Source organism: Triturus cristatus, chromosome 7 (assembly GCF_964204655.1).
Source record: "Triturus cristatus chromosome 7, aTriCri1.1, whole genome shotgun sequence".
NCBI classification, from domain to species: Eukaryota; Metazoa; Chordata; class Amphibia; order Caudata; family Salamandridae; genus Triturus; species Triturus cristatus.
In genome coordinates, this window is record NC_140590.1 from 1,194,996,984 (window position 1) to 1,195,024,474 (window position 27,491).

General features: G+C 45.4%; 1 protein-coding gene across 2 annotated transcripts in view; it reads right to left on the reverse strand.

The window, feature by feature from the left end:
* PHGDH (phosphoglycerate dehydrogenase) overlaps nucleotides 1-27,491 on the reverse strand; it is a 149,664-nt gene that overhangs the window by 33,333 nt on the left and 88,840 nt on the right. For both annotated transcript variants that reach the window (XM_085618558.1, XM_085618557.1), the window contains exons 4-8: nucleotides 15,441-15,495; nucleotides 14,823-14,921; nucleotides 14,140-14,272; nucleotides 5,094-5,242; nucleotides 1,691-1,843 (exon numbers count right to left, since the gene is read on the reverse strand). In XM_085618558.1, the coding sequence (XP_085474684.1) occupies nucleotides 1,691-1,843; nucleotides 5,094-5,242; nucleotides 14,140-14,272; nucleotides 14,823-14,921; nucleotides 15,441-15,495 (589 nt within the window). The remainder of the gene's footprint in view (nucleotides 1-1,690; nucleotides 1,844-5,093; nucleotides 5,243-14,139; nucleotides 14,273-14,822; nucleotides 14,922-15,440; nucleotides 15,496-27,491) is intronic.

The following is a 27,491-nucleotide window of genomic DNA, read 5'->3' on the forward strand; positions in this document are numbered from 1 at the left end:
GGGGGGGGGGGGAGTTGAGAGGTATATAGGTAGAATCTACCTCCTGTACAACTTTTCATAAACCGTATGATTCTACCCTATAAAGGTGTAAAAGATTTAATATTATGTAGTTTTTTAGTGATACTAAATAAAGAGTAGTGCTCCATGGATTGTCATGGAAAGGCACTAAGTGTTTTTTAAATACCCCTCACACACTATGAATCCCATAGTGTCATGCTTCATCATGGGGGGTCTTCCCGTCCCTCTACGGGGCGGGGCGTGCTACGACCAGCGAAATACGTGGGAGCACTGTTGTTTGTCAAGGAATAGGCTATGTGTAATGTGAGGGTGAGAGTGGTAGGGGTAGAGAATAGTTATAAAAATTTAAAATTCTCTGGCTTTTTCCAGAAGTGACAATGTGAAGTGCTTGATCTATACTTGTTCTAGTGTATAGGTCAATATATGTGTAGCATGTGCTAAGGTGCTTTAATGTGTGAGAAGGCAGTTCCTTCTCAAATCACTCGATTGCAATTTGCTAGGAGCGCCCCATGAGATTCCGGCAGAGGTTCTGGCATACATGCATGCCCAGGACCTGTAGGTACACCTCTTGTCGCTGCTGCGGATCCGAACAAGTATAGATCAAGCACTTCACATTTTTTAGGTCCTGAGGAAAGCCAGTCTATAGAAGAGGCCTGGCTGAAACATGTCGACCGTTCACAGGATGTAGGAGTTCCTTAAACACAACTCCACCTACATCCGTTGCCTTGCATTTTAATACTGCCAGAGGCCCAATCATTAAAATTAACCATTTGGGACCAATGGACAGCTTTTAACTTCACCTTTCACACCACCCACACTGCACACTCAGCAATGATGCCCGCTCCGCTGTAACACAGGCATTGTAGCACACCAGGGACACACTCTGTGTCACCAGGTGGGCCCGATGATGAAGCATGCCACCAACTAGGTTGGTGGGTGAGGGCTTCATTAAGAAAGACATTTTCTTCCTTCTGGCAACATCACACAGTTCCCACTACATCTTCACAGACTAGTTCTCATTGATAAAACATAACTACTTAGGGGATATGAACTAGTTCTCATACATCCTCACTCTTTCTTTGATACTGATACCATAAGGAGAATTCTAGGCCACTTCACCAGCCATCGCACATATACCCATGGAGGGGCAACTGAGAGGGAATTTTCCATCAAGAGGATCAGTTCACCTGCCCGGTTCAGGAGCTACAGGCCCAAAGTGTGGTAAGTGGCCATACATCACAAATGTTTGAATTAAATTTAAAGAATACAGTTAAAACAGATAAGGACATTCATTAACACCGCTTTTGAACGGTCCAGCCTCCATTTCTTTCAAACAAAGGCAGCTTAAATACTTGCTTTCTGAAATAGTTCCTGTAACATTCCTGTTGGAAAGAACCTTTGCACGAGGTCCACATGGATATGAACCCATTCTTACCAACACAAGGTAATCACTTAATGCGCACTAGTCAACAAGTGCACAGCCATGGGTTTCCTAAAAAACAGAAGAGTGCCTTTTAGGAGGTAATGGGAGGTTGGAAAGGAGGGCAAGTTATTTCTGAGACATGATTTAATGGGCAAAGGGTGTTGCCTTGATAGTAGATGAGGAAGCACGGTGGAGGACTGAATAGTCTGTGTGGAGAGGGAGAGGCAAGGGAAGAGAAGAGATACTCACAGCACCAACCAGCGCCTTGCCTTTCACCAGGTCCACAATCTGCTGTGCAATGTCCTCCCCGCAGCGGTTCTGGGCCTCGCGTGTGCTGGCACCCAGGTGAGGGCAGCTGATTACATTTGGGTGGTTCACCAGGGCCCGGTCTTGAGGAGGCTCCTGCAAAGAATTAGTGCCATATTTGATTAATATAAAAGGCTACAAAAGATGCACACCAACCTTCAACACAAAATGGTGGATGTTTGAATTACATTAAAGGATATTAGCCTGATGAGTCAACACGTAGAATGGCAAACTCGATAGCGTGATCAAAAGCAGGGACAAATACAAAGGTATGCCAGCATAGGTAAAGCCAATAGGTCTGGGTGTAATGTGCTAATGGACGCAGCATTAGCACATTAGAGCAAGACATGTGCATGTAAGGGAGCTGGCCAGAATGCACAGAGGATTATATTTGTAGACTGGTCTGTCATGCAGTTGTATGCAAGCACTCACGTGGAGGTGGAAGAGTACACTGAAACCACCAATAGTATTAAGTGAGGGATGAATACTCTGGTTGGATGAGCCAAGACTTGAACAACAAAGTCTCAAGCCCTGAGATTAAAGGGCTGGTCCATGAAAACATTGGTTAAAAGGGGCAGACCAGTGCTTCATTAGAGCCAACAGTTGCAGGTGAGGCCCACCAGCACTCATTTTTAGGAACCAGCACTTATTTGTTCCTCAGACTTTGACTCGGAGCTAGAAAGAGGAAAACCGGAAAGGGGAAAAGAAGGAGGAAGATGGAAAAAGAACCTGAAAGAGTGAGAGAAAGAGGCAGGATGTGTCTGGTGGAGAATGAAAGAGTCATGAGGTAGAATCAAGACTACGCGGATTTTGTATTGCACATCCCAGATAGTTTTGAATGCAGGCTTCACATAAAAAGGTTGGGCCCTGGCACTTTATCCAAATTAGGCACTGGAGCGGACCCACAGCCTAATCTATGTATATTGTTAACAATAGCTCTGATCAACATTGGTGCAGTCAAAACCTAAACCTAAAAATAAACTGGTAATGGGCTGAGGAGTGCCTGGAGAAACAATGTCATTAGTATATGTGTAATATACACTGCTGAAAGGGTTATGATATTTAATATCCCTTTCTAACATATTGATATGTTAAATTGAGGGCAACTGATGTTTTTTAACATTAGTATCCTTCCACTCCCGATTCTTATCTAAATATATTTTTTATTTATTGCATCATTCAAACCAATTTGTGTTTATGTTATTGTACAGTTTTATCAAGTGTAAACTGTATCCCGAATGTCCAATATATAAGGCAGGGGTCTCCAACCTTTTCTGTAGTGAGAGCTACTTCTGCTCAGTGAAAATCATGGTGAACTACTTAGGTTAATCAAAAAAAATTACATTGTCCCAAAGGTGTCCAAACATTCCCAGACAGAAGAAATCAAAAGGGATGCCATATGCACTCTTAACAACCTCGCACCTGCACCACTCTTCTCCATGACATCCACCTTCTTCTTATTATTATTGTGGCATTTCCATGCCTGCTAATAATACATCTGTTCTCTCCCTTCTACTCCAGACACTCTAGACTTTCAAGGATCACCAGTGATCACGGCTGCCTCTCCCTGCTTCTTCTATGGTCTTCCTCTTCTGCCCTATCCTGGCTAATATCATGTGTATTCATCTAGGGTTTTTGTAAAGCAATTAGATATCATCTGGTTAGGTACAATTTAAGCTCATTTTTATAAATAGGTGAACATGTACAACGTTTCTGGTTGATGCATCTAGCATATGAGATGAAACAGACAGTGGGGGCCTAAATAAAGCAAAACATATCATCAATGAACCATATTTAGTCATTACCAGTAAACTACAGGCTTAGTCAGTACCACATATAATAATTTAATTATTCTTTACAGTTTTGTATAGCATGCACTAGGTCCAGAAGGGCGTCAGAATGACAAATAGAAAGAAAAAACAAGGGACATACAACACACTACAATAGAAAATACAATCAAAAGTAAAACACATTGAGTGATAAGTCACCGGGGAAGCTATATAAAGGCATTTTATTTCATACCTCATATTTACCTGCTGAACCCTTTTATGCGTGGAGTAACTACATAGCATTTTTCAGTCTTTTTTTATTTTTTATTATTTTTTTTAATCTTTTTAGTAACATTGCTCATAGTACCATACATTACAGGACAGTATTCATATAGCATGTGGTAGAATTGCGATTCACAATACATTGTAAGACAATTGAGGGCACAAGCGGGGCATCCAAATGTTGAAATCATGACTCTGACACTCCCACCAGCGCCCTGTATTTCCGCCAAGGCCCCCAGACTTTCTTCCATTTCTTAGAACACCCTCTACTCTTATAAATAGTTTCCTCGGCTCTCTGGCACCAATCTAGGTCGCGCATCAATTAGTCCCACTGCAGAGGTGGCTGCGACCCCCAGCCACTAGCAGCATTTTTCAGTCTTGAACCGGGTATCCTTGGGCATGTTTAAGTGTAAACGATATATTGCTATTTGTTCCCAAGTCACCAGATGCCTCTGTGGTACTGGTCCTCGTTCACGGCTACGTGAGAAGTAGGGATAATTGGGAAATCACTGTGGTAACAATGGGCGCTGCTGCTTTGCAAAACATGGAGAAATTGGATTTTGGGCACATTATTTAGTTTAGCTAGTATCTTTGTCTGATCTTCTTGAACTATTCCTGGTACACTATACGTGGGACTAATAAGCCCCACATCTAAAACTCTCCCCTTTAGGAATCTACTCAGGGTGCAGTTGCATCTAAAAAAAATCCCCTTCTAAACATAAAGCATCTGGTATTGTGCAATTTTATACTTTATTCCTTAGCTGTGCTGCACATTTCTGATTTTTGTAAGAATGTGTGATTTGCAGGATCAATTGCTATGTTTTTTTAACTCTGTTTCTAGAACCTGCTCACTCTCTGCCACCATTTATGTTTCAACGATGTTAGGTATTGTCCTGCTGTCAGATGGGCATGCTGGGAAGCTCAGAAGTTGTTGCAAATGTCTGCCACGAGAAACGAGCTGGGGCAGGCTTCTTGTGTTACATTGTTGACAGCAGTATTACATAAGGTTCTTGTGACTCCACTCAGGTGAAATAGACCATTTTAGAAGAGGAGAGAATTCTGTGACACTACAGTCATCCACATAAATCATACTCCAGTCCTCTGGCTGAATCTATCTAAACATTATCGTAGAGGAACACTATGATCTAGCTTACATTTCTAAGATAACCCAAGAGAACAAGTACATATTTTTCTGGAACCTTCCATCTAGTTTGGGTGGAAGGTCAGTTGGATATTTGAGCATTCGCAATCAAGATGTGACAGCCAATCTGCTTCCAACAGAGCACACTGCTCACCTCTGTGAAGACATCAAGGCCGGCACCGCCACACTGTCCAGACTCCAGCGCCCGCAGCAGGGCACCCTCGTCAATGATCCCACCGCGAGCACAGTTGATGACCTGCACGCCTTTTTTGCACTTAGCAAACGTCTCGTCGTTCAGCAAACCTGGCGAGAAACAGACGAGTGTAAGTTATCAGGTCATTAGGAGAGCAAAATCATGGGAGTCTGAAATTTGCTTTACAAGAATGGGGAGTCAAACCTTAGGCCCAGACATCATGGTCATAGCTGTCTCAACTTTAAAAAATGGGAGAGGATCAAGTGCACCCTATCACCAGCGATCACACGTTCCGGGGACTCAAAGGCAGATAAAAACCTCTAGGCACCTGGAGTCTGTACTATTCCACAACTATGTCCAGATTTCAGATCTACCACTTGTGATCCCAATTCTTCCATACATACCTCACCCACCACAAACTGAAACTCCACAAAATCTAACTTTTCACCCAAAACTGGCCTTGGTCATTTTATTCCCACAGAGAAGAAAGCACCCATGCTGCTGTTATCTGCTTCACTCCCATCCTATTCTACTTTAGCAAGATGCCTAAAAACATTCCTGTTGGTAACTTCACCAACTAGCGCTGCCCTTGCTAACTACCTCTCCTACTTCCTTCACCCATGGTTCTTTTTCACCTCTGCATTCATTTATCAGTTTTTCCGGCTTAACAACATTCTCTTTTCACATGTCACCCATGTGAAGTGTCCTCATGTCCTTCCTGCATGAGATGGTGCTACATCAAGGTTGTCAAACAGTGGTTCAGGAGAGCTAAGTCATGCCAAACTTTCAGGATAACGAAAAACGATGTAAATGATCCTTTTGGGAAACTGCTCGTGGCATGAGTGCGAAGTGACATTCTTCATTTGAGTCGTAACTGAGGTCCCTCACAGCCCAGCAGGGCAATCCTCAGAGAAAATCCTATGGCATCAAGGGCATCTTAGCTTACCTTTAGGTAGCAGAGCTAGAGCATCAAGACAATCTCCAAAGAGGGTGAGTGGTGTGTGTGCACAAGTCAGCATACAATTGTTTAAAAATATAACAAAGTTACCTTCAATGGCCACACCAAGCTAAGTTAAAAGATACAAGTTTAAAAATTAAAAATGACCTTCAAATTGAAGAAAACTGGGTAGGGCGTACAGAGGGGATAAAGAATTCTAATTCAACCTCTGGAAATAATGGCGAGAAGGAGTTAAGGTAGGCTATATCTACAGCAGCACAGTCAAGTAGTCTGCTATTAGACCAGCATTTGAACAAAAAGTTATTCACAGGAATCTTTCAAAGAGCCCTAGTGTCACACAGGCTGATTGGGGGGTTCGACATCAGTAGAGAAAGTTCTTGGCATTGGCAAACCGTCTACTAGTGCAAATGTCAACCAAATGTTTTTTCATTGATTGTTGTAAGTAATTTTCTCCACAACTGGCTTCGACGGATCGGTACATGTTCATTAGCACTACCTTTCCAATGTGGTTCTCTCCTTGGAGCCAACAAAGAAGTGGCAGGCCCTTTCCAGACTCTAGACACATTAGAACCTCCAGGGTACTGTAGCCAATGGCAATCAAGGCACCACTACAAAACAAAATGGTGCCGGTGTGGTGTTCTTCGAGATCCACTTCCACAAGGTTATCCATATCGGGACACAACAGCTGTGCTCAGGAATGTAACTTTTATATGTGCCAGTGATCGTGTCCGGGTTCTGGCATGACACGTTCAGCATAGGTTTTTTTTTTTTTTTTTTTTAAAACCTTTATTTACGTCAACATGGTACACAGCTATTCAGCCGACATCCCGGAGGTCCGGCAGCACGATGAGAGCAATACGTAAGAAGGTCCATAGCTATAGATCAGGAGTAACAAAGGTTTAGTTTTAATGCAACCTAAAAATAAAAACACAAGCAAGGCAGAGCATATAATAAGCATGCGCTAGTTCTCGGCCGGGGCGAGGTCCCACCCCCCTCAGCGGGGCAGTACACCACGCCAAAGAAGTGAGGGGAAAGCAGAGGTACGAACTCCAGGTTGTGAACAGTTTAACATCTGAAGTTGGAAGTAGAGCTAGGGGGAAAGTTGCACGTCAAGCATATCAGTAACCGGGGGCACACAAATATCTCCCCTATAATGGTTCCATTGCCCCCATATCTTATGCCATTTCTTAGGGCGACCTCGGGCACTGTACACCGTTTTCTCCCGGAACATGCCCCAGTCCATATTTTACATCCATGTTACCAGGGTGGGGGGTCTCTGGGATCCCCACAGCTGCGCAATATCTCGCTTAGCCACCATATTCCCCAGAGTCACCCATTGGGTCTGAGCGGCATCATAGTCGGTGGGGCCCCAGACATTCAATAGGCATCGTCTTGCCTCCGGGAAGAGTGCGATACCCGTGACCTCTTCCATCACGTCATGGATTTGTTTCCAGAACTCTACAATCTCCCCACACTCCCAGATAATGTGTAGAAAAGTGCCCAACATTCCACAACCTCTTTTGCATAAGCCATCGTCCGAGAAACCCATGTGAATCAGGTGGGGCCCCGTGACGTAAACCCTGTGAAGTATCTTAAGCTGCACCAGCCGCAGTCTCGCCGGAATCGCAACCTCCTTCGGAGAGGAAATGGCATATTGCCAGTCCTCATCGTCCAGCTCGAGACCATCCCTAGTCCATTGTTCTCGCACATCAAGGAGGAGGTCGGTCCGAACATTTACAAGCTTCTTGTAAATCAAGGAGATTGTGCTCTCCGGCATATGACCATCCAGAATCCGATCCTCCAAAGGAGACGACTCAGGCACGACCTCCTCCTCAGCAAAGACTGATAGCAGAGCATGACGCACCTGGGCATATCGAAAGTATTCAGTACCTCCTAATTCGTACTCCGTCTGCAGCATCTCAAACGATTTCACCTTGCCCTTAGCCAGCAAATCCCCAACTCTAGAAATCCCAATTAGGTCCCACTTCTCAAATCCTTTCGTGTGCCATAATTTCCCCAATATATCAGATTCGAAAAGCGGAGTAGCCTGGGTAAGTCTGTCCTTCCAGCCCAACGAATTTGTAACCGCCTTCCCCACATGCACTGCCGTCTTGGTTGGTCCCGTGAGGGACCCATCCAGTGATTTGGAATACAGCGCCCTAAGATAATTACCCCCGCGCAACAGCCACCGGTCCATAGCAAACCCAGGGTTCAACGCCGGACCATACACACCGTGGTTAATCGCTCCCAACTGGGTAGCCCAATAATATCTTCTGATGTCAGGGAGTGCAATCCCCCCGTCATACCATGGAAGGGTCAACTTTGCAATAGCGATACGCGGTCGACCGTCCCATAGCAGCGAGCGCTGGAGGCTCTCCACCTCACGAAAATAAGAGGCCGGAACTAACTCTAGGGTGTTCTGTAGAGCATAGAGGAATCGGGGGAGAGACATCATTTTAAACAATGCGGCGCGGCCTAGGAGGGAGAGCGGCAGCCGCCTCCAACCCGCAACGTCCCGTCTTAAGCGTGACAATGGAGGGAGTAGGTTCTTCTCGTATCGGACAGAGGGATCGGTGGAAATATATATCCCCAAGTACAGAAAGCCCTGCTGGGCGATCTGGATGGAGCAATTCCGCGGGACGATAGGGGTGTCTCCACTTAGAACATATAGATGCGATTTTCCCCAGTTAATGGCGAGACCCGAGTTTCTACCAAAAGAATTCAAGACGTCACAGACCACTATGAGGGATTTCCTGGGTGAGGTCAAGTATAACAAAATGTCGTCTGCATACAAAGAAATTCGGTCCTCGTGGTCTGGCGACCATCGGATCCCTTTTATATCTGGCTGCCATCTAATCAATGCCGCCAGCAGCTCGAGGGCGAACAATAGTGGCGACAGAGGACAACCCTGCCGGGTGCCCCTCCCAAGCTCGAACGGAGATGACGCCCTACCGTTCACCGCGATTTTAGCCAAAGGTTCCTCATAGAGTAGCCTAATCCAGCCTATAAAACACGGTCCGAAGCTCAATTTGGTGAGCGCTGCCCACAGATACGGCCATTCCACAGTGTCGAAAGCCATTGTGGCATCTAGTGACGCCAAGATGGCCGACTCCCGCAGCGTCCCAACCCTCGCGAGCACGCCATGGAGTCGCCTGAGGTTCAACGCGGTATTGCGGTGTGGGATAAGCCTGGATTGGTCCGGGTGGATCAAGTCCCCAATGACCCTGATCAAACGGTTAGCCAACAGTTTGGCAAGGATTTTTGGCTCAGCGTTGAGTAGGGAGATCGGCCTATACGATCCACATCTGTTCCGGGGCTTGCCATCTTTGTGTATAACCACTATTGTTGCCAGACGTTGGTCAAATGGGAGACACCCATTCTCCCGCCCCTCTACAAACATATCGCGCAAGTGCGGAGCAATCTTATCCGGCCTGAGTTTATACAACTCGATCGGCAAACCATTCGGGCCCGAGGCCTTGCCCGGGTGGAGCGAGCGGATAGCAACTGCAACCTCATCCGCGGTGATGTTACCATCAAGGTCTTCCCTATCTACGTCAGAGAGACAAGGCAGTGCAATATCTCGCAGCAGTTCGTGCGAGTCTTCCTCCGGCTTGTCCGACACAGACGTATATACCATGCGGAAGTGGTCCGCGAAACACTGGACTATCCCGTCGGGTTCGGTGACAATATCCCCGCCGTCTGTCACTATTTCTGGCACAACTCTATTCACTCGTTCTTTTCTGTCTAGCCACGCTATCAATTTCCCAGCCTTGTCCCCTACATCATACAATCGCCCTTGCTGATCCCTGCTAAGAACCTTGGCCGCGTTTGTCACCAGTGCTTTATATTCAGACTGTTTTACTCTCAACTTATGCAGTGTGTCCGCCGTAATCCAGTCTTCCAGGACTGACTCTAATACCACTATCTCAGCCTCGATCTGTGCCACCTCCACATCTCTCCGACGTTTGACATCCGCTATCAAGGAGAGGGCCTCCCCTCTCAGTACTGTTTTAAACGCTTCCCACATAGACACAGCGGAGGTAACCGAGCTAAAATTCTCTAAAAAGTAGAGATCAACCGCTTTCAGCAACGCGCTACGAGTCTTAGGGTCACGGAAATACCAGGGGTTAATCGGAGCCACCCTACCTGCCGCTCCCCGGCCAAAATCCATACAAATCCACACCGGCGAATGATTGGAGATGCCCCTAGCCATGTGCCTAGCCTCGGACACCAATGAAGCTTGGGCAGCCAAGGTGAGAACATAGTCTATTCTAGAGGGACTACCGTGTGCCCCAGAGTGAAAAGTGTACTGCCGCTGAGCGGGATGCAGCAGCCTCCAGCAGTCAACCAGACCTAGTGTATCAATAAAATCTGGGAGCCATCTCTGCGCCACCCCCGGGGTCCCTTGGCGGATGCCTGTCTAGTAATCCGGAACCAACTGTGTTAAAGTCACCACCTACCAACACGCCCCCGGGGAGATCCAGCATAGCCCTCCCCAAGTCAGCAAACGTGGCGGTCTGCAGGCCGGGAGGGACATAAACAGAAACCAAAACCAGTGTCCTGCCCTCCCACCTCCCCTCAACAGCCACAAAGCACCCCCTTTCATTGTCAGTGGTAGAATCAATCTCAAACGGCAGCGAGGTCCTAATGAGTATTCCAGCCCCCCGAGATCCCGAGGAAAACCCAGAGTGCGCGACAAATTTATAACCGCTTCTATTGAGCGCATGACACGTATTGCCTATCAGGTGCGTCTCCTGCAGCAAGACTATGTCAGGAGAGCACCTCTTCAGAAATTGCAAAACAATCCCCCGTTCGATATGATCCCCCAAGCCATTAACATTCCAACTAAGTATATTCAAACCCCTACCCCCACCACAAAATGGCAAGAGACCCCCGCCCCTCCCAGAGAGCAGCACACGAGCGAAAAAGACTTGCATTGCGATACCTTGCAAAATGAAAAACAACCACAAACACCCCAACAGACCCATACCACCCCCCACCCTGCACCCCTGCGTAAGCCTAAGAAGCCCCCCCCAACTTGCAGTGTGCCTGTCGCCCTAGCAGAAACTAATCTACAAGAAGAAACCCCGTAGGAGGAAAGAGTTCCCATTGTACCCTCGCCACCCCCGGACAATAGCCAGCAATGAAAGTAAATCAGCAAACCACTGTCCTGAGCTTAGCCAAAATGTTCAATCACCGGAGTCCTCACTCTTGTGCGACATGACCACCTTCTGCTCCGCCAGCATGATTCCCCGCTAGTTCGCCGCTGAGGCAATGTGTCGAGCCATTCCCCAACCTCGTCTGGCAAGTCAAAGAAAAAGGTTCGCTCTTCGTACTCGACGCGCAACTTGGCCGGGAAGAGCATGGCATACTTCAGGCCCATCTCGCGTATCCTCCTCTTAACCCCCAGGAAACTCTGCCGTTGCTTCTGCACCGCCTGGGTGAAGTCAGGATAAAAACTCACTGCAGTGTTCTGGAAAGTGACTGGTCCGGACACTCGTGACGCCTGTAGAATGGCGTCGCGGTCCCTGAAATTGAAGATCCTGGCGATGATCGGTCTCGGGGGGGGCTCCCACCTTGGGCCTCCCACCCGGGACTCGGTGGGCCCGCTCGACCGCAAAGAACTTGCTGAGGCTCTTAGGCGCCAGATGATTAACCACCAAGTCCTCGACAAACAAGTCCGCTGATTGCCCCTCCGATTTCTCCGGAACGCCAACAATGCGCACGTTATTGCGCCGCGCCCGGCCTTCAAAATCCTCCATCTTGCGGGCAAAGAGATCGTTAGCAGTCCTCAGCGTACGGACCTCTATTTGCAGATCAGAGACGTCCCCCGTGAGGGTAGAGGTTTTGAGGTCCAATGATTTAACTCTCTCATTAGTTTTCCCCAGGTCTGCGCGAAGCAAGTTAACGTCAACTGAAATAGTGTCCGCTTTGTGCGCCAGGGTCTCGAACTGTTGCCCAATAGAGGACTTCATCCCCTCAATGGCGCCCATGATGTCTTGCAGTGTCAATTCCGGAGCGGGGGCCGAGTCATCTCTCGGTACTTCCTGTGGCTTCCTGGGTCCGTTTGGCGATCCCTTTTGCTGGGCATAGCGGTCCATATTGTTAGTTTGAGTGTAGCCCCCCCGCCTGGTGTTCTTGGGCTTCTGTTTTTCAGCTTCCGATTTGGCCGACATCCTCAACACCAGAACAGTCAGCGTCAAAGACAGGCCACTCCGCCACACAATTGGCACGAGGTCCGCTGGGCCAGGGACCCCGATTCAAGCCCCTGCATGTGCAGGCCGAGCTACAGGCGACTGGTGCCCAAGACACTCTCAGGCCGAGACACGCAGTTGTAGGGGAAAGCGAAAGTGAAAGTAAAAACAGCCCCCATCCGATGGTCTGCACCACACACGGCCGCTGTTGTTCAATTAGTGTCTGGGCCCTTGCCAACGCGAGACCCGGGCACCTCCCGGGGATAGGCCGCAAACTTCCACTTGTCACAACTTCAGTCTCCGGTGTGCCATTTCAGTCCGGACAACGACGTTCGCCTCAGCAATGGTTCATCTCCAATATTCCGGATATTTGACACAGGATAGTTGCCGGAGGGAACGAGGGTCTCGGGAGCTCTGTGCTCACGCAGCCATCTTGGTCCCGCGCTAGGCTCCTCCCCCCAGCATAGGTTTTTGGAGCCGTGATTCACCTACGAGCATGAGAGTTTTCCCCTCTGAACCTTAACAGTACAACCTCCTCCTCTCCTTCCAAACCTCAAGCACACTTCCAAGTGATGTGGTTGAAGAATTATTGAGCAAGACAAACCTTTTTTCCATCGCTCTTCTTCTAACTCGGTTAGCTTCTCTGAACTCTGCACAAGGTGCCTCCACAAAGACCGCAGCACAATAAAAAGTCCCCTCTCTCTATACAGCAGATAAATGTTTCATATCATCATATCTAATAACAGTAATTATTACTGCAGCCAACTATGAAAGGATATAAACTTACAGCACATCCATTTACAAATGTGGTTTCCTCAAACTGCTACACTTAGTTGTTCACTGTTACCAATTCCTAATTTTGGCTTGGCTTTCCAGTTTCTCCGAGACTGAGATGGCTGACGCAGTCTTTGACACTGCTTAGTGAACGCATGTCTTAAACCAAACGAGTCCAAATGGAGCATGGCCGATGAGTTGGAACCAATCCTGTTGCCTCGTACTGGACAATCAATTAATGTTTTTTACCTCTCAATTTCAGCCTGGTGTCTTGATTTGAGATAGTCTGGCTGTCGTGCACAGCTACACTTAAACATGAAAACTATAACCTTACACAAACCATAAAGGGTTGGTCTGGCTGGAGGCACTCAGGCCTCCGCTTAGGTGATAGTAACGGGTCCAAAAACCTAGGTTTACACCAGCACAGATGAAATGTCCTTCAACAATAATAAGATAATAAGTACATGTAGTTTTCTTATAATGATGGTATAGCTCTGGTCCTAGTGGACCAATATGGGCCAAAAATACATAAATACTTTAAATAAATGCATATCATCTTTTCTTCCTCATTACCCCATCAAAACTCCCTTCACTGATATCATTCACCACAAACTAAAGGGCAGAAAGAGGGACTTTGTAGTGTGCGAAATAAAATGGAGGGCACATTTGCAACTTAATCAGAGCTGCATAGTTTAGTTTGTATGTTCTCGTCTTGACATGATGTATTTACTAAATGAGAGCATACAGGTGAAGAGGGCCCATGGCTCCACTCCACAAACTCATACAAGCATATCATGAACTGTGCAACTACATGCTAGACAGTCTGAGCAGCAGAGAATAGGCATAAGGGTCTGGCAGCAACACAAAGTGATCTCTTAATCAGGCTAACTACTGACAGTTAACAAGAAGGCCTTTCCTCCAGGTAAGTATTATTTTTTTGTGGTGGTACATATGAAAAGAATATGTCCCTTCATGTCTTTAGGCAGGATTGCACTGTTTTTTTTGGTTTTATGACTGCTAAACTCATCTTTAGGGCCTGACCTACAGAGTGTACATGTTTCTTCAAAAATACAGTACTCACCTGTGGTGGATGGCAGGAGCGGCGTGTGTACAGTGATGTAATCACACATTGGCCATATCTCTTCCAGGGAGAACTGTTGGACTCCGAATGCGGCTGTGACTTCTGGAGGAATGATAGGGTCGTAACCTATGGTCTACAGACATTACAAAGTGAGAATCAGATGTTACAGCTCACTGCAATCCTAGCCTGCCATGGTCAACAAAGCATTCTACCCCAAAAATACATGGTAATGACAACATATTGAAGTGAAACCTGAACAAGTCTTACACTTGGCTAGATCCACTATCTGATCAAAGTTGTGACATTGTCAAGCTACACATCCTCAACTTGTCATTGTGTCTACCAGATCCTTAACTTCAGCAAGTTCTGGAGTTGACCAGATCCAACATGTCACCATGGCTACATGAATCATTTCTTCTACTTGCACCTGTACCTCCCTTCCCTTACTGCAAACATTTAAAGGGCATAGGAATGAGATAAACAATCTTCTTAAGCACTATATAAAACTGTGATATTTGGAGATCATGATTAGTAATTCTCCATGTGTCGACGGGTTATGGTCTGTATCTGGTATGGTCCATCATGTGACAGTTCCTGTCTGTGTTTGGGGTTTCAGTGAACCCTAACAGTAATGGATTTGTAGAGTACATTACCTTCTCTCACATGAAGCCTCTGCAACGTACCTTCATGTTGAAGGACTGCATCCGGGTGGCTACTTCCTTCCCGATTCTTCCAAGTCCCAGAATTCCCAGTGTCTTCCCATAAAGCTCTGCTCCCATAAACTATATAGTAAAAGGAAAACAAAATATGCAATGGGATGAGAGCATGCACAGCAACCCCATCTCCAAAACCACCATAGTCATGCCAACATCCATTTCGAATGGCGAATGTACTATGCACACTGTTTATCCCATGAGGATCACATTCCATCTATTGAAGACAAGGCCTCATAGGATAACATGCCCATAACTAAGGACAGACTCGAGATCATCTTTTTTGAAGAGACTGTGACAGTACTTGAAAAACACCTGATGTGAGACTGCAACATCAATTCCCTGACTTCAGTCTGTTACAATACTTTAGCAATCTGATGTGAAACAGACTTGCCATTGAAGGAGCCTTACCTCAGACTGTGACATAACCCCAGGGAAAAGAATGTCAGCCTCCATTTTAAGACGCTGTCGAATCAGGGGACGCTTCAGAGGTCAATACCAAACTCAAATGTTTGGCGGAGAATCCAACACCGCCTCCCACAGCAACCCTCACCCATTATCAATACAAGCATCATGCACTCCTCTCACCTTCTTCCGGTCCCATTTTCCCGCCTTCATGGATGCTGCAGCCTGCGGGACTTGTCTGCAAACAGAACAAGTGACATCTGGTCAAAATGGTTTAAAAGAGCATCAAGCAGTTCTGGGGTTGGTGAGCAACCGGTTCATGTCCTGTTCCATGTCCAGTGGAGCATTCCACAATAGGGACTTGGGATGCACATCAGAAGTACAAGAGTTGGTGTAGGATGCTTTCAATATGGACGGAAGAGGACGCTTCTTACGTGTCTATAAACAAGGTCGCCATTTTGTGGAAAAGAATGTTCTAACAGGTGTTCGGTCTCAGGATCTTTCAGTAGTGCAACATCACGATGCCCACCCAGAATGACTGAATTATTCCATAAGCCACAAAACATTATAATTTGTTGTACAACAGTGCGGTAGAACATATTAAATTGAAAAATAGGTTCCTGGATGAATAGCAATTTTTGCATAAGGAAGACAAATCAATTTTTGAAAGAGTGGTTCTTGTGAGAAAACAAAATCGATTGTGTTGACCAAAATCACGATCTGCTAATTTTTCTGTTAGATGACGGTCCCTGCGACTGTGGAAAATCAGCCAGAAGATTGTATTTTTCAGCGTTCCAAGTAAAGAGGAGGGACGACAAAGGATTTGCTTCCACAATGTGTTGGCATTGCAAATGCGGTGAACACCAATAAAGTTGCAATGGTGCAGATATTCACTAATTTGAATGCCTTTTCAGACGCCCATCACACTTCTAAGACAGCATATGGTTTAAGTAGACACCATTGCAGTAAGTGTGAGAAAGATCAACATACATTCCTATTTTTATTGAGGGATGGAAATACTTTTCACGTGTGAAGGAAAAGCAGCAAGAAATATGCCATTACACACTAATGCACACCAAATTGTAACAACCCTTGGCAAAGCCACTAGATCTGACCGTGGCAATCATGCAGTGTTCTTTATTTATTTGGGTTTTTTGTAAGCACATGCAATCGAAATTAAACAAAAATCCCTCATTTAAAAATACAAAAGCCTTATGTTTGCAAAGAAAAATAAGTGAAATAAATAAATACTATGTGATAAAATGAAAGGAGAGATTGGCATGCCAGTCCTGCACTGAAGTGCACTGCTTTAAAGGTGGATGTGTACATGTATTCATAAGCGAGCCAGTGGATTCGCTAATCCATTGCCCCATGCAGTAGGGCTGGGTGGGAAAATGCAAAATTGTGACATTTTATGTAACAATGGAAGAAGAGGGTTGGCCCAAAACCCTTCAATGTATGCATATATGTATGTATTTTTAATGGGGATTATTTTTATTACAATAGCCTTCTGAGACAGCAAAAGAGGTATTTGTGCCAGTTAAAAAAAAAAAAACCTTTAAAGGATTTGAAGAACTTAAAAAAGTCTTCTCTGCAACTTTAGATCTATTATCCTTGGTTTCTCCAATGGACCCATATCCCCTGCCAGTGTTTAGTTCATCACCAGTTTCTGCCCCTTTATCACAGTCTTGCAGGTTCCTACTTTTGCCGTTGTCAAGATTTTTCTGTCTTTATTGTCCACCACCTTTTCTCTGGTGAGAAAAAAACAAGCATTGGCATAGCCACTAGGTCTCGCTTTTGGGACCTTATAATTGTTTAGCCATGCAACAGTTGCATAACTAAATACTTATAAAGGTCCCAAACGTGAGACCTATGGCGGCCGCGAAAGTTAAAGTAATCGCGGTAAAGCGCGGCCCGCGTACATTCACTGTAGCTCTAGGCAGGCCTGGTAGCACTTTTTGGAGCCCTCTCAATAAGTTTCGCCAGACCAGCGCATGCGCTGGGTCAGGCGAGACCTAAAAACCAGTGCCTGTACCTAAAAATGAGTGACAGTAGGTCCCATCTGCAATCTCCAGCTCAAATTAAGAACTGCTCCCTGCATTTTTTTAAATGTATTTATTTTTTAAATAGAGAGGACCCTTGATAGCTCTTCAGGCTTTATCTTGGAGATGGTCTCACCATCATGGAAGCAGGCGCTGGATTTTCCGCTTTCATAATAATTTTAAAAACGGTCTAGGGACTTGCTAAACATACATCAGCCTATATCTCTGCCTCCTTTTCCAACAAAACTGTTGGAGAAGGCTATCAACAAGCAGCTGTCCTCCTTTTAGATTGTAATAACAGTCTTGATGTTGCACAGTCTAGTTTCCAACCTCTCCATAGTACGGAAACCACCGAGGTCTTGGTTTTTGAAGATTTGTGGCAGTTGGTGGATAAGAGCATTCTTTGGCCCTGGCTCTGTTCTTGTCGACCACTTCCGATATGGCCTCTAATGACCATTTGCTGTTTTGATTAAAGAAAGTAGGGATTCAATCCCGGGCCCTGGCTTGGATTAAGCCCCTGCTTGTTGGACAGAACTTAAGTGGTATATCATGCCCACTTTTGCTCCAATTTTGAATCCATGTCTCACAGCATCCCTCGAGGCTCCTCTTTGAGTCATACTCTCCTCAACCTCTATGGAGGTCCGCTGGAGCAGCTCAGCATTGGTCTCACAGTTATGAGTTAGACGAATGATCCACAGATCTCGATATCATTTAAAGATAACATACACATCGTGCGGTTTTCAACTTTCATGATTGTATAGTGGCTGTAGGTGAACAGCAAATTAAGAAAGCTAAACACGGACAAAACAGAATTCTTAGTGGTCTCTGGGCTCAAACCTCTGAGGACTCTTCCCATGGGTTTCTGGACAGTCTCAATTTGGTGCGGATCCTGTTTCTGTCGCCCCACTCTGTAATCTTGGTTTTCAGTTTGATCAAGCTTGCTCACTCTCTTCTAGCTGTTTTCGCTTGCTAAAACTAAAACGTATGCATTGTCTCCTGGCACACACTCGTTCGCTGGTAGTGCAGATGTCTATACTAGGGGGTCTTGATAATTATAACTCTGTTTTTGGTGTCAACTGCATGTACTTAGACCATCTTCAGAGAAGTCAAAATGGCAGATCGTCTTGCTTTTAACCTTTCCAAGCATTATTCTGTCTCCGTATCCCTGAAAGCATTGCATTAACCCCCAGTCTCTAAACGGATTATCTTTAAGGCAATGTATAGAGTTTTTTGAGTCTACTATAGTTTTGATCCTACCTACTTCCAGCACAAGTTCCATCTTTATTTCCCTGGTTGCATCCTTAAGCCTGAAGAAGCAAGACTTCTTGTGGTCCTGCTGGGTCTGAGCTGGTTGCAGGGTGCGTTCAGCGATTGCAGCTAAAATGTGGAATTCCCCTTCCTGTCTACCTTAGCGCTATCAACCAATTGCTGCCATTTCAGAAAGCTCTGAAAATGTGTTTTTTTCCAGTTTAATTGTTCCTGCTGCTTTCCGGTTCTCAGTTAATCATTAGCCTTAATCACCAGGGCACTATTAAAGGTAGTAGTGCACGCTATAAATTGCACTTACATTACATTAGATTTTGGCAGAAGAAAAGTGAAGTCTAATAACTGGTATCTGGTTGACTGAAGGACGGAAAGTCAACTCACCAAGCCCAGGTGATATGATATGCCTGCCATCACCGTGGGACCAACGCTCTGAGAACATTATGTTTTTTTTCTTACCAAGACACCAAATTAAACTTTGCAGAAGAAGCACTGAATCCCAATTTGACCCCCACCCGCAATAATGTTAAGGATTGCCACAGTTATGAGTGGCTTGTTAGGCCCACTAACTGCCAATGTATGAAGATGTAGCGTAGACGTATGAGCCAGAAAAACTGTTTACCTTTGATTTAAAGCAGAAGCTCTGTGCCTAGTCAGAAGGATTGCACCATGGATAAAACCAGTGGCTGCGCTTCCTTGAGTAAACACCAAACTTGAAGGACTGAGGTAGAGGAGTGCACTGCTATCAACTCAAGGACAGAAAGGGGTAGACGTGCCTGTTTTGCTGAGAATGTGCCTTCCCCGCTCAAGAACCAAGGCCCTTAAGACTGAGTTTGCTGCGAGGATCACTGCCCGAAGCGTGAAATGCAGCCGACACCAGAGACTGGTGCTGCTGCTCAGCCGGACCCTAATAATCATTTTATATAGAACAGATGCCTTATCCAACATCCGCCAAGGTAGAACACAGAGGAGATTCCTTGAGTCTACTAACAATGTTAGCAGAAAGAGCTCAAGCATCTGGGGGGCATACTGCTTTTTCTTGGGGTATACTGCTTTTTCTTGGGGCATACTGCTTTTTCTTGGGGCATACTGCTTTTTCTTGGGGCATACTGCTTTTTCTTGGGGCATACTGCTTTTTCTTGGGGCATGCTGCTTTTTCTTGGGGCATGCTGCTTTTTCTTGGGGCATGCTGCTTTTTCTTGGGGCATACTGCTTTTTCTTGGGGCAGGCCAGTGTTGCTCTTCCTCGCCCTGCACCTGTGCATGCTGATCACAACATTGTGGACCTGTTACTCACTCTGGATGGTTCAGAGAAAATAAAAAATGTTTTTCTAAAAAAAGTTATTAAAGTGTCTAGACAACATTTAATGTGCACTACTGTAGTGCCAACTGCATTTGACCGTTGTACAACCGACCAAACATCGAGAGCGATCCAGGACCGTTTGCCACCGCCCCAGCTCCTCTAAGAGTCAAAGTCTGAAAAGGAGGCTCTTGGTCTTCTGTGGGCTCACGGTCATATCATATCCTGAGGTTCCAGAGACCACAAGCAATGACTCGTACAATATCTGCCCACTTGTGACCTAGTTCCTCAGGACGATGAATATTTTTCCAAATGTACAAGCTAACAAACAGGTCTCCAGAGGCTGCTGTAAATGGCAATTTAAGAACATACGTAAAACTACAACCCAAACGTTTCCATCCAAGAGGTCTGCAGTGGGGGGGGTATTTGAATAGGCATGCTCCCTCACTTATTCCCACCAGCTAGTCTCTCCAGCCACAAACACTTTGTGAAGTAGACCAACATCAGTAGGAAATGGTCCCCAAAACACCACAAAATTCTCAAATACAAAAAATATGCTAGTCATTAGGGCCAAATAATAATGCCCAACTGTTGCAGCTAAACAATTATTGGCATGGCAAAATAACCAGGGGAAATAAAGGTAAGATGGTCATTAACTTTGAGGTTAATGTACCTGCCGCAACCTATGGGTCATGCAGTCAATTCATGTTGGAGTGTCAGAAGCCCAAGTCAGTCTTCCGAGCTTCAGGAGGGGATGGAAACAGTGCTACAGAGTGGAGTACAGTAAAACTGGAGTCCGCTTTGGCATGTTGGAGCTACGATACACAAGATTTGGCATATATACAAGTCATTCGGAGTTGTAGGCCTGCAATCAGTGTGCATGACAGAAGTTTCACTTTGCAATCAAGGGGGTATCTATCTCAACACTGTCAGCGGTCACAGGCCTTGATCCGTTTGGAAAACAACTTCCAGAACGCGGCTTGTAACTTCAGGCTCCAAAGAAATTGGCAAAATACCCGAAAACTTCAAAACCTTAATCTGTGTCCTAAAACACGTATTATTAGTATCAATGAATATCCTTGGCTAAAACTGAACTTTGGCTTTGTGAAAAAGACACAATTATTCAAAAAGGAGCAATGCCCGAATTAATCTGAAAGATCTGTAGCTACTCATCTCGACCCTGGTTTCCCAGAAAACCCGCTGTAACATGCTTGACTTGGCCGAAGCAAACTGCATATTAAGCAGAAATATTCACCGCACAAACATATTTTACTGCACGCAATGCTACGTTTTCTCGCTCTGTTTTTTCGTGTTTGCTAAAAAACGAGCCTGGAGCGTCAGTAAATAAAGCTGTACATCTGCCCAGGTCTAAAGGGCCCTCCTGCCGGCTGGAACAGTTGAAAATAAACTCTACAGGGACAACAAAAGGGTTACTCCAGGCAAAATGTAACTTTTCGTGCTCGAAGGCTCTCTATACAGTTAAGATCTGATTTAAGTTTGTAGATTTATCTAGCGCTGCTTATCACCCGTGAGGTCATCCAGGCGCTGTCCATGGGCACGGAGAGATTAAGTGAGTTTGCCTAGAATTATAGGATGCTGCGCAGACGCCGAGACTCGAACCCGGATCCCCAGCTCCGAGTGGGCAGCTCTGGCCACTGCGCCACATCCTCTGCGTATGAATGGGTACTACTCTGTCACAAACCTCGCAACCTCACCACACGGCCTATTCCAAGTGAATTATAGCCTATGGCTCTAGTAAGGTGGATGGGGCATCCGTCATGTTTGCAACGGGTATTCGCGTCCTCCAAACTCTAAATCAGGCCCTTAGTCTTCTAATACCAAACCAGACTTAGAGTCTTTTCTTAAAATCAGACAGTTATATATTTCACCAGATACATTTTGAGAAGTCATACTTCCAGAGATTTACTAGGTGAAAAAGAGTAAATAAAAGGAACCTATTTTTTTTTTTTTGGTATGTTATGCGCAAACATCTGCATGTCATGCCGCATTTTGAGGGCAAAACTCATAATTACCTTTGGGCATCATCATTTATTGGATGCGATAAAGGGCAATGCAATTAAGGCACACTCGTAGTTGAGGCCTTACGCCCTCATTAAGAGGAGCTACTTAAATACTGGTTTGGAGCTTCGACCCACTTGGCATGATCGCTTATGCAGTATTTTGGATCGTGGTAAAGCTGGATGAGATTCTGGGGACAAATTGCACAGGTCATGGAGGAATGTTTCCTAGTAAAAAAAGGTTCAGATTGACAAAAGATGTGGAAACCAGTGTAGTAGCAAAGATCTGCACACTATGCCCCATTCCATAGGGGATTAGTTATATTCTCCGTAATACTGCAACCCAGAATTACAGATACCACTAGTATCAAGAATACTGGTTGTAGTATTACAGTCCCGCAATTACAGTAGGAGATACCATGAGGCTGTAGAAGGCAATTCTTCGGGGCTTTTGCAGTAATTCTATGATATCCCTACATACTGCCCTTAAGTTACTGCCTTAGCCCACCTCATTGAAGTGCCCGTATATTAAGGGTATCTGCCCTACCACCTGTTCTGAGCATGTACTCGCATTACTACCCAGAGGTGCAGACAGTACAGGGGAGCTTCAGATGTTGGAACACTAGCTCTCCATGTCAGATGGTCAGACAAGCGTTTCTCGGCTTCTCACGTTTTCTTGTCCTTCACAGAAACCACCGGAGACCAAAAATAATGCTTCAAGCACCCATGGCAAAACCTGGTTTTTAGTTCTTAGCACCATCAGCCGCCAACGCTCTCACAGCCCCGACCGGGGCCTTACCTGCTTGGCCCTTAGGGGCCCAATATGAGTGGGCCTAAGGGTCGCCTTGCTACACCTACAAATGGTAAATGACTCTCGGACTCTTTTGTGTGGTGAATTTCCTGAAGATGGCCTTAAAAATAAGGAAAACAAGAGGGGTTTGCTGAAGCAAAAATGAGTACTGTATTTGATGTATATCAGCATGGATTTTAATGAAATTTTTTATTTTTTATTGCTATGTGCTTTTATGGTGTTTTCTAGATGCCGAATAAAGATTTTTTTTGATTGATTGAGTGGGCCTAAGATCTATCCGGTAACCCCACCCCTTGGAATGATCAATATCATGGACCACAGCAACTCCTGGGCTATGGGGGGGATAACTTGGCTTTACGATCCAACTACCTCTGCGAACGACTATGGGAATATAGTACAGCGCTAATTTAGTGCTTCATCTGAATGAAATGAAAACATTGTGCACAACATACTTATGTTTAAACTCAGATCCCCTTCCAAGAGCACTATACTATCAAAAACAATTAAGGGGACAGTTTGGTTTAATTGCAAGACTTGTAACATATAAAGGTGATGTTGCCTATACAAGTGGCACTTGGAAGAGGTATAATTTGATATGATGCAGGGTGGGTGGGGAGAAGATTCACCAAGCTGAGAGATTTTAATATGTCAAGGAACAATTTGTTCCCACCACAAGAGGCCTTGGAGCCTTCTCAAACCACTCTCAGTGTCAGGCCAGACTAGAATACACAATACAACATAGGGTGCTATGAAATACAGACTATTACACTCCTGACACCAGCCTGCAAGTAAGGAGGTCATTTCAATGAAGCTCTTCGGTAGATCGGTGTGTAGCCTAACACTGAACCAGGATGAGTGTTCATCAGTTCTGGAGAGCCGCATGGAAGAAAGCCACGCGTAGGCCACTGCCAGGTTTGCCTTTCAAAGATGGCTTCTCTCTAAAGATATGGGAGACCTTCGCTAGGCCAACGAATTTCAGAACGAGACGCATATACACATAACTCTGGAAACGGACCAGGTACTTTTGCTACTTGTTGTTATATAAACTTCTGAGATAAAAGAACACTGCTTACAACAAGGAAATGTAGAAGAACATCTACCGAGAGCAAAGTGGGACTATACATTCTAGGATCTAAAGCTACGCAGGCCTTTCCATGCCACTATAACACGTCAAGCCCAGAGGCAGGCCTTGCAATTCTCTTTGGTAGGAAGAGCTTCAAAAACACAATCTCTTGAGCTGGCTCTCTGCGTCTGATGCCTTTATACTACCTGGCACTTGGCTGTGTATCTGTCCTGTCACCACGATGCCCCAGGGCACAAATACACAATCTATAAATAAAATAAATAAATACATACATACAAAAATTATGCCAGTACTTTGGAACCTTTTTGAAGATCAAAAACAAAGGAGGGGTGCAGGAGACACCTACCTTTATCATTCTGTACCAGCCCGCACCTCCCTGTGATCATCAATTCACAAAATATGTCCTTACACTAAAGGGTCACAAAATCAATGGAGTATGTGATGTCTTCAAGCATAGACATGTTGGCACCAGTGTGTTCCTATGCACTTTCAAAACGCAGCTTACAACTCAACCAAGACGTTGCGGAGCTAAAATTCATCAGAGCTCGGCTGATTTTAATTGTGTTCCCTGAAGCTCATTCAGCGCTTGACTGGACGACGCTGACGCAAGGGATCCTATAGTGAAGGAGCTGCTTAGCCCACTGTGAGAAGTTGGCCGGATGTATGATGTCACTAGTTATAGTGTACACCTTATATCAGTCCAAATACCCTTATGGTGATTGGTTGTAAAGTCAACCTTATAGACCAGCTATCCTAGTGGTAGCATGGACAAGAGCAGTCTTAGGCTAAACTCTGAATGGCATGTGAAGCCAGCTGTGATACCATATATAATCCCTTGAATACCAAATGAAAGGACACCACAACAGATATATATATATAAAATAAAGTGTATTTATTCTAAGCAAACCCTCAGCACTCTTTATGAGATTAGAGGTAAGTACAACACAGTCTTATTAATGCATACAGTAAGTCACACAGGTAAGTAATACAGTTAGGCCCTAGGGGCCACGCAAACCATATACTAAGTAAGTGGTATAAGAACCACTGGCACGGAAATAGAATAGGCCTAGGCCTAGGGAATCGCTGGGGCTACACTACACTAGCGTTAGTTAGGAAGTGGGAGGCCCACGGGATTCGTGTGCAGAGTGGAAACACTCACGCGTAATGCGTAAAAGTCAATAGCAATAGTACAGTTTAGAAAACGGTAGATTTAGGACACTTCCGGAGTAGCTAGGAAGTTGAGACTTGAAAACTAGACACTAGGATAGTCACTATCCTGATGAGCACCGGAGTACCCAAGTTACCTAGCCCACAGGCTGCGGGTGCATAGGGGTGAAGATGCGTCGTTTTCGTCGCAAAGTAGGATTTTAACATGTCTCTCCCTCTAGAAGGGAGGAATAATATCCTCATCACCAGAAATGGTATGGGGGTATTATTCCAAAGTGTTAGACACCTTACACGACATGTTTTGATACAGCCCAACCATAGTTACCATAACCGTTTAAGATTATAAGGCACTTTAAGAGTATATGGTAGGCTATATTATAGAACAGCTATAAGGACATGGTTCCGAAAGCTGCAGACAGGCTCAGCTCATGCTAGAGCACCATCTCACATGTTACCAAGCACTCTGCCTCCAGGATTGTTAAGGCCTGCCATAGGAGTGACTGATAGGTACACATGTGTCTATATATAAGGTAGGTATAGGAATACTACACCTAAGCAAGGGGTGATTACACGACCTTGCCCCAGCTGAGTGATCAGCCAGTTGTGTCTGATTGGAAGGCCAGACCAGGGGTGGCATAATACATGCTGCAGCCCCTGGGAGGCCTAGGGTACACCTATGCCCTGGGTACCTAGGGTACACTGTACAGGGTCCAATAAGGTGATCCTTACCAATTGGTTATGTACCTAGGGTACATGGAGTCCATTTTACAGAGAGCAGACAGCCTGAGACCCTGAATGGCAGGATCTCAGGCCAACTAAGTCGAAAAACCAGCTAGACACTAGGCAAAAAGTTGGGGGTAACCATAGTCAGATATCCACCTTCCTACACCCACACTTCAGCCAATGGCCTTTTTTAAGCGTGCCCCGTTCTAGCCATGAACAAGAGAGCCCCTTCGTGGACCAACGTGGTAGAGGTCACTTTATTTGTGAGCACAGACCCCTTGCATGCAGGTTGTTTTATGTTTAAAATGCCTGAAATTTACACCCTTGGATGTGGCGTAGTCCGCGGTAGGATCTCATCTCCTGTGACTAACGCTCATATTGTATATGGAGCCTCTGTAAGTGGCCATCAACGGATTAAAATTGTTGTGTGCCTGATAGAAACTGAACCTCACTTGTACCAAGCTCATCCGCATTGCCAAAAGCTCCTTGACAAGGCGGACAGAATAACAATTGACAGCGCTCATTCATATAGAAAACCCAGACAATTAAGCACTAAAACGAATAAACGCAACTTTCACACACAGCATCCTCTGTATAACCAAACTGCTTTCCATTAGGGGCTGCTGGGTAATTCTGCAATGGGTAAAATGAAAACTTGCCTCCCTTTGTGTTTAGTAAACCCACACAGGTACATGTGCTAAATTTTCTGAAAATCCGGAAACGGGGACGTGTGGCCACCCTAAACAGCAACATCTCCTTAACAACTAGTGTCACCAAAAAAACGGAGAAAGTTTGCAGCCAAAACTCTACAAGAACTCTACAAGAGAAGCAACCCTTCGGTATCGGGCGTCCTGGCCACCGTACTCGTTCGTATCCCGGGTCCACATCCGGCTCCTCTGAAAAAACATACAGTTTAACAAAACTACATTGGCTCTATATACAGGTCTGCATTATCTTCAGGAGTTGGTGTGTGTCACAAGGCCATAGGAACCAACACACCACGCTACCGGGACAGGCAATAGGCAATACCTCAGAAGCCCAATGCAACACACCAGGTCATGACACCACCTGACTAGAAGAGAGGTGAAAAAATAGGAAAATCAGAAAATAGGCTCCCTAGGTTCCAGACCCAAGATCTGGAATAGCACCGCGCCACAGACCCTATTAGGAAGAAAAACCTTCCTACACAATCTTACATTGTTCTCCCAGACCGTCTCAACGCCCCACTGCTTTCCAGGTAGGTTTGTGCAGTAAGTGTTCCAATGCATACATGCATGTGGGTGGTGGCTCACCAGTGAACATCACTACACACCCCAGTGGGTTCATATGATTTACATTGTTGGCTTCTGCCTACTTATCTGCATCACATAAAAAATGTTTTGTTAGGTCTGAGTTGAGATACTTTATGTGTACGATGCTATCAAACTTCCAGTGAAGAAGAGAGGAGGTTCTTTACATCTATGTATTCGATTTGTTGCTATTTTTGCCTCCTTGTGTGGCTGCACTATTCTTCTTGTGGTTGACCTTCACCTTTAGCTCCAAGTGGGCACCATTAGATAATTTGGCGTTTCAACACTTACTACTGCTGTCTCTCTTGAATGGTCATGGATTGTTGGCTTTCTGTGGGCACAATCTGTGCGTGCCTTGAATATTTCAGTCTGCTTTGCAATCGCTGGTCCGTTTCACCTTGTCCCACACGCAATTGTCGAAATCCGCCTCTGCCAACTCTCCAAGTAGGTCTAGCCTTCAATCAATTTACATATGAAATTATGGTTTATCCACCAGGAGTGGTTTATGCATTGGCCTAGGTTATGCCCCTCACCAGCA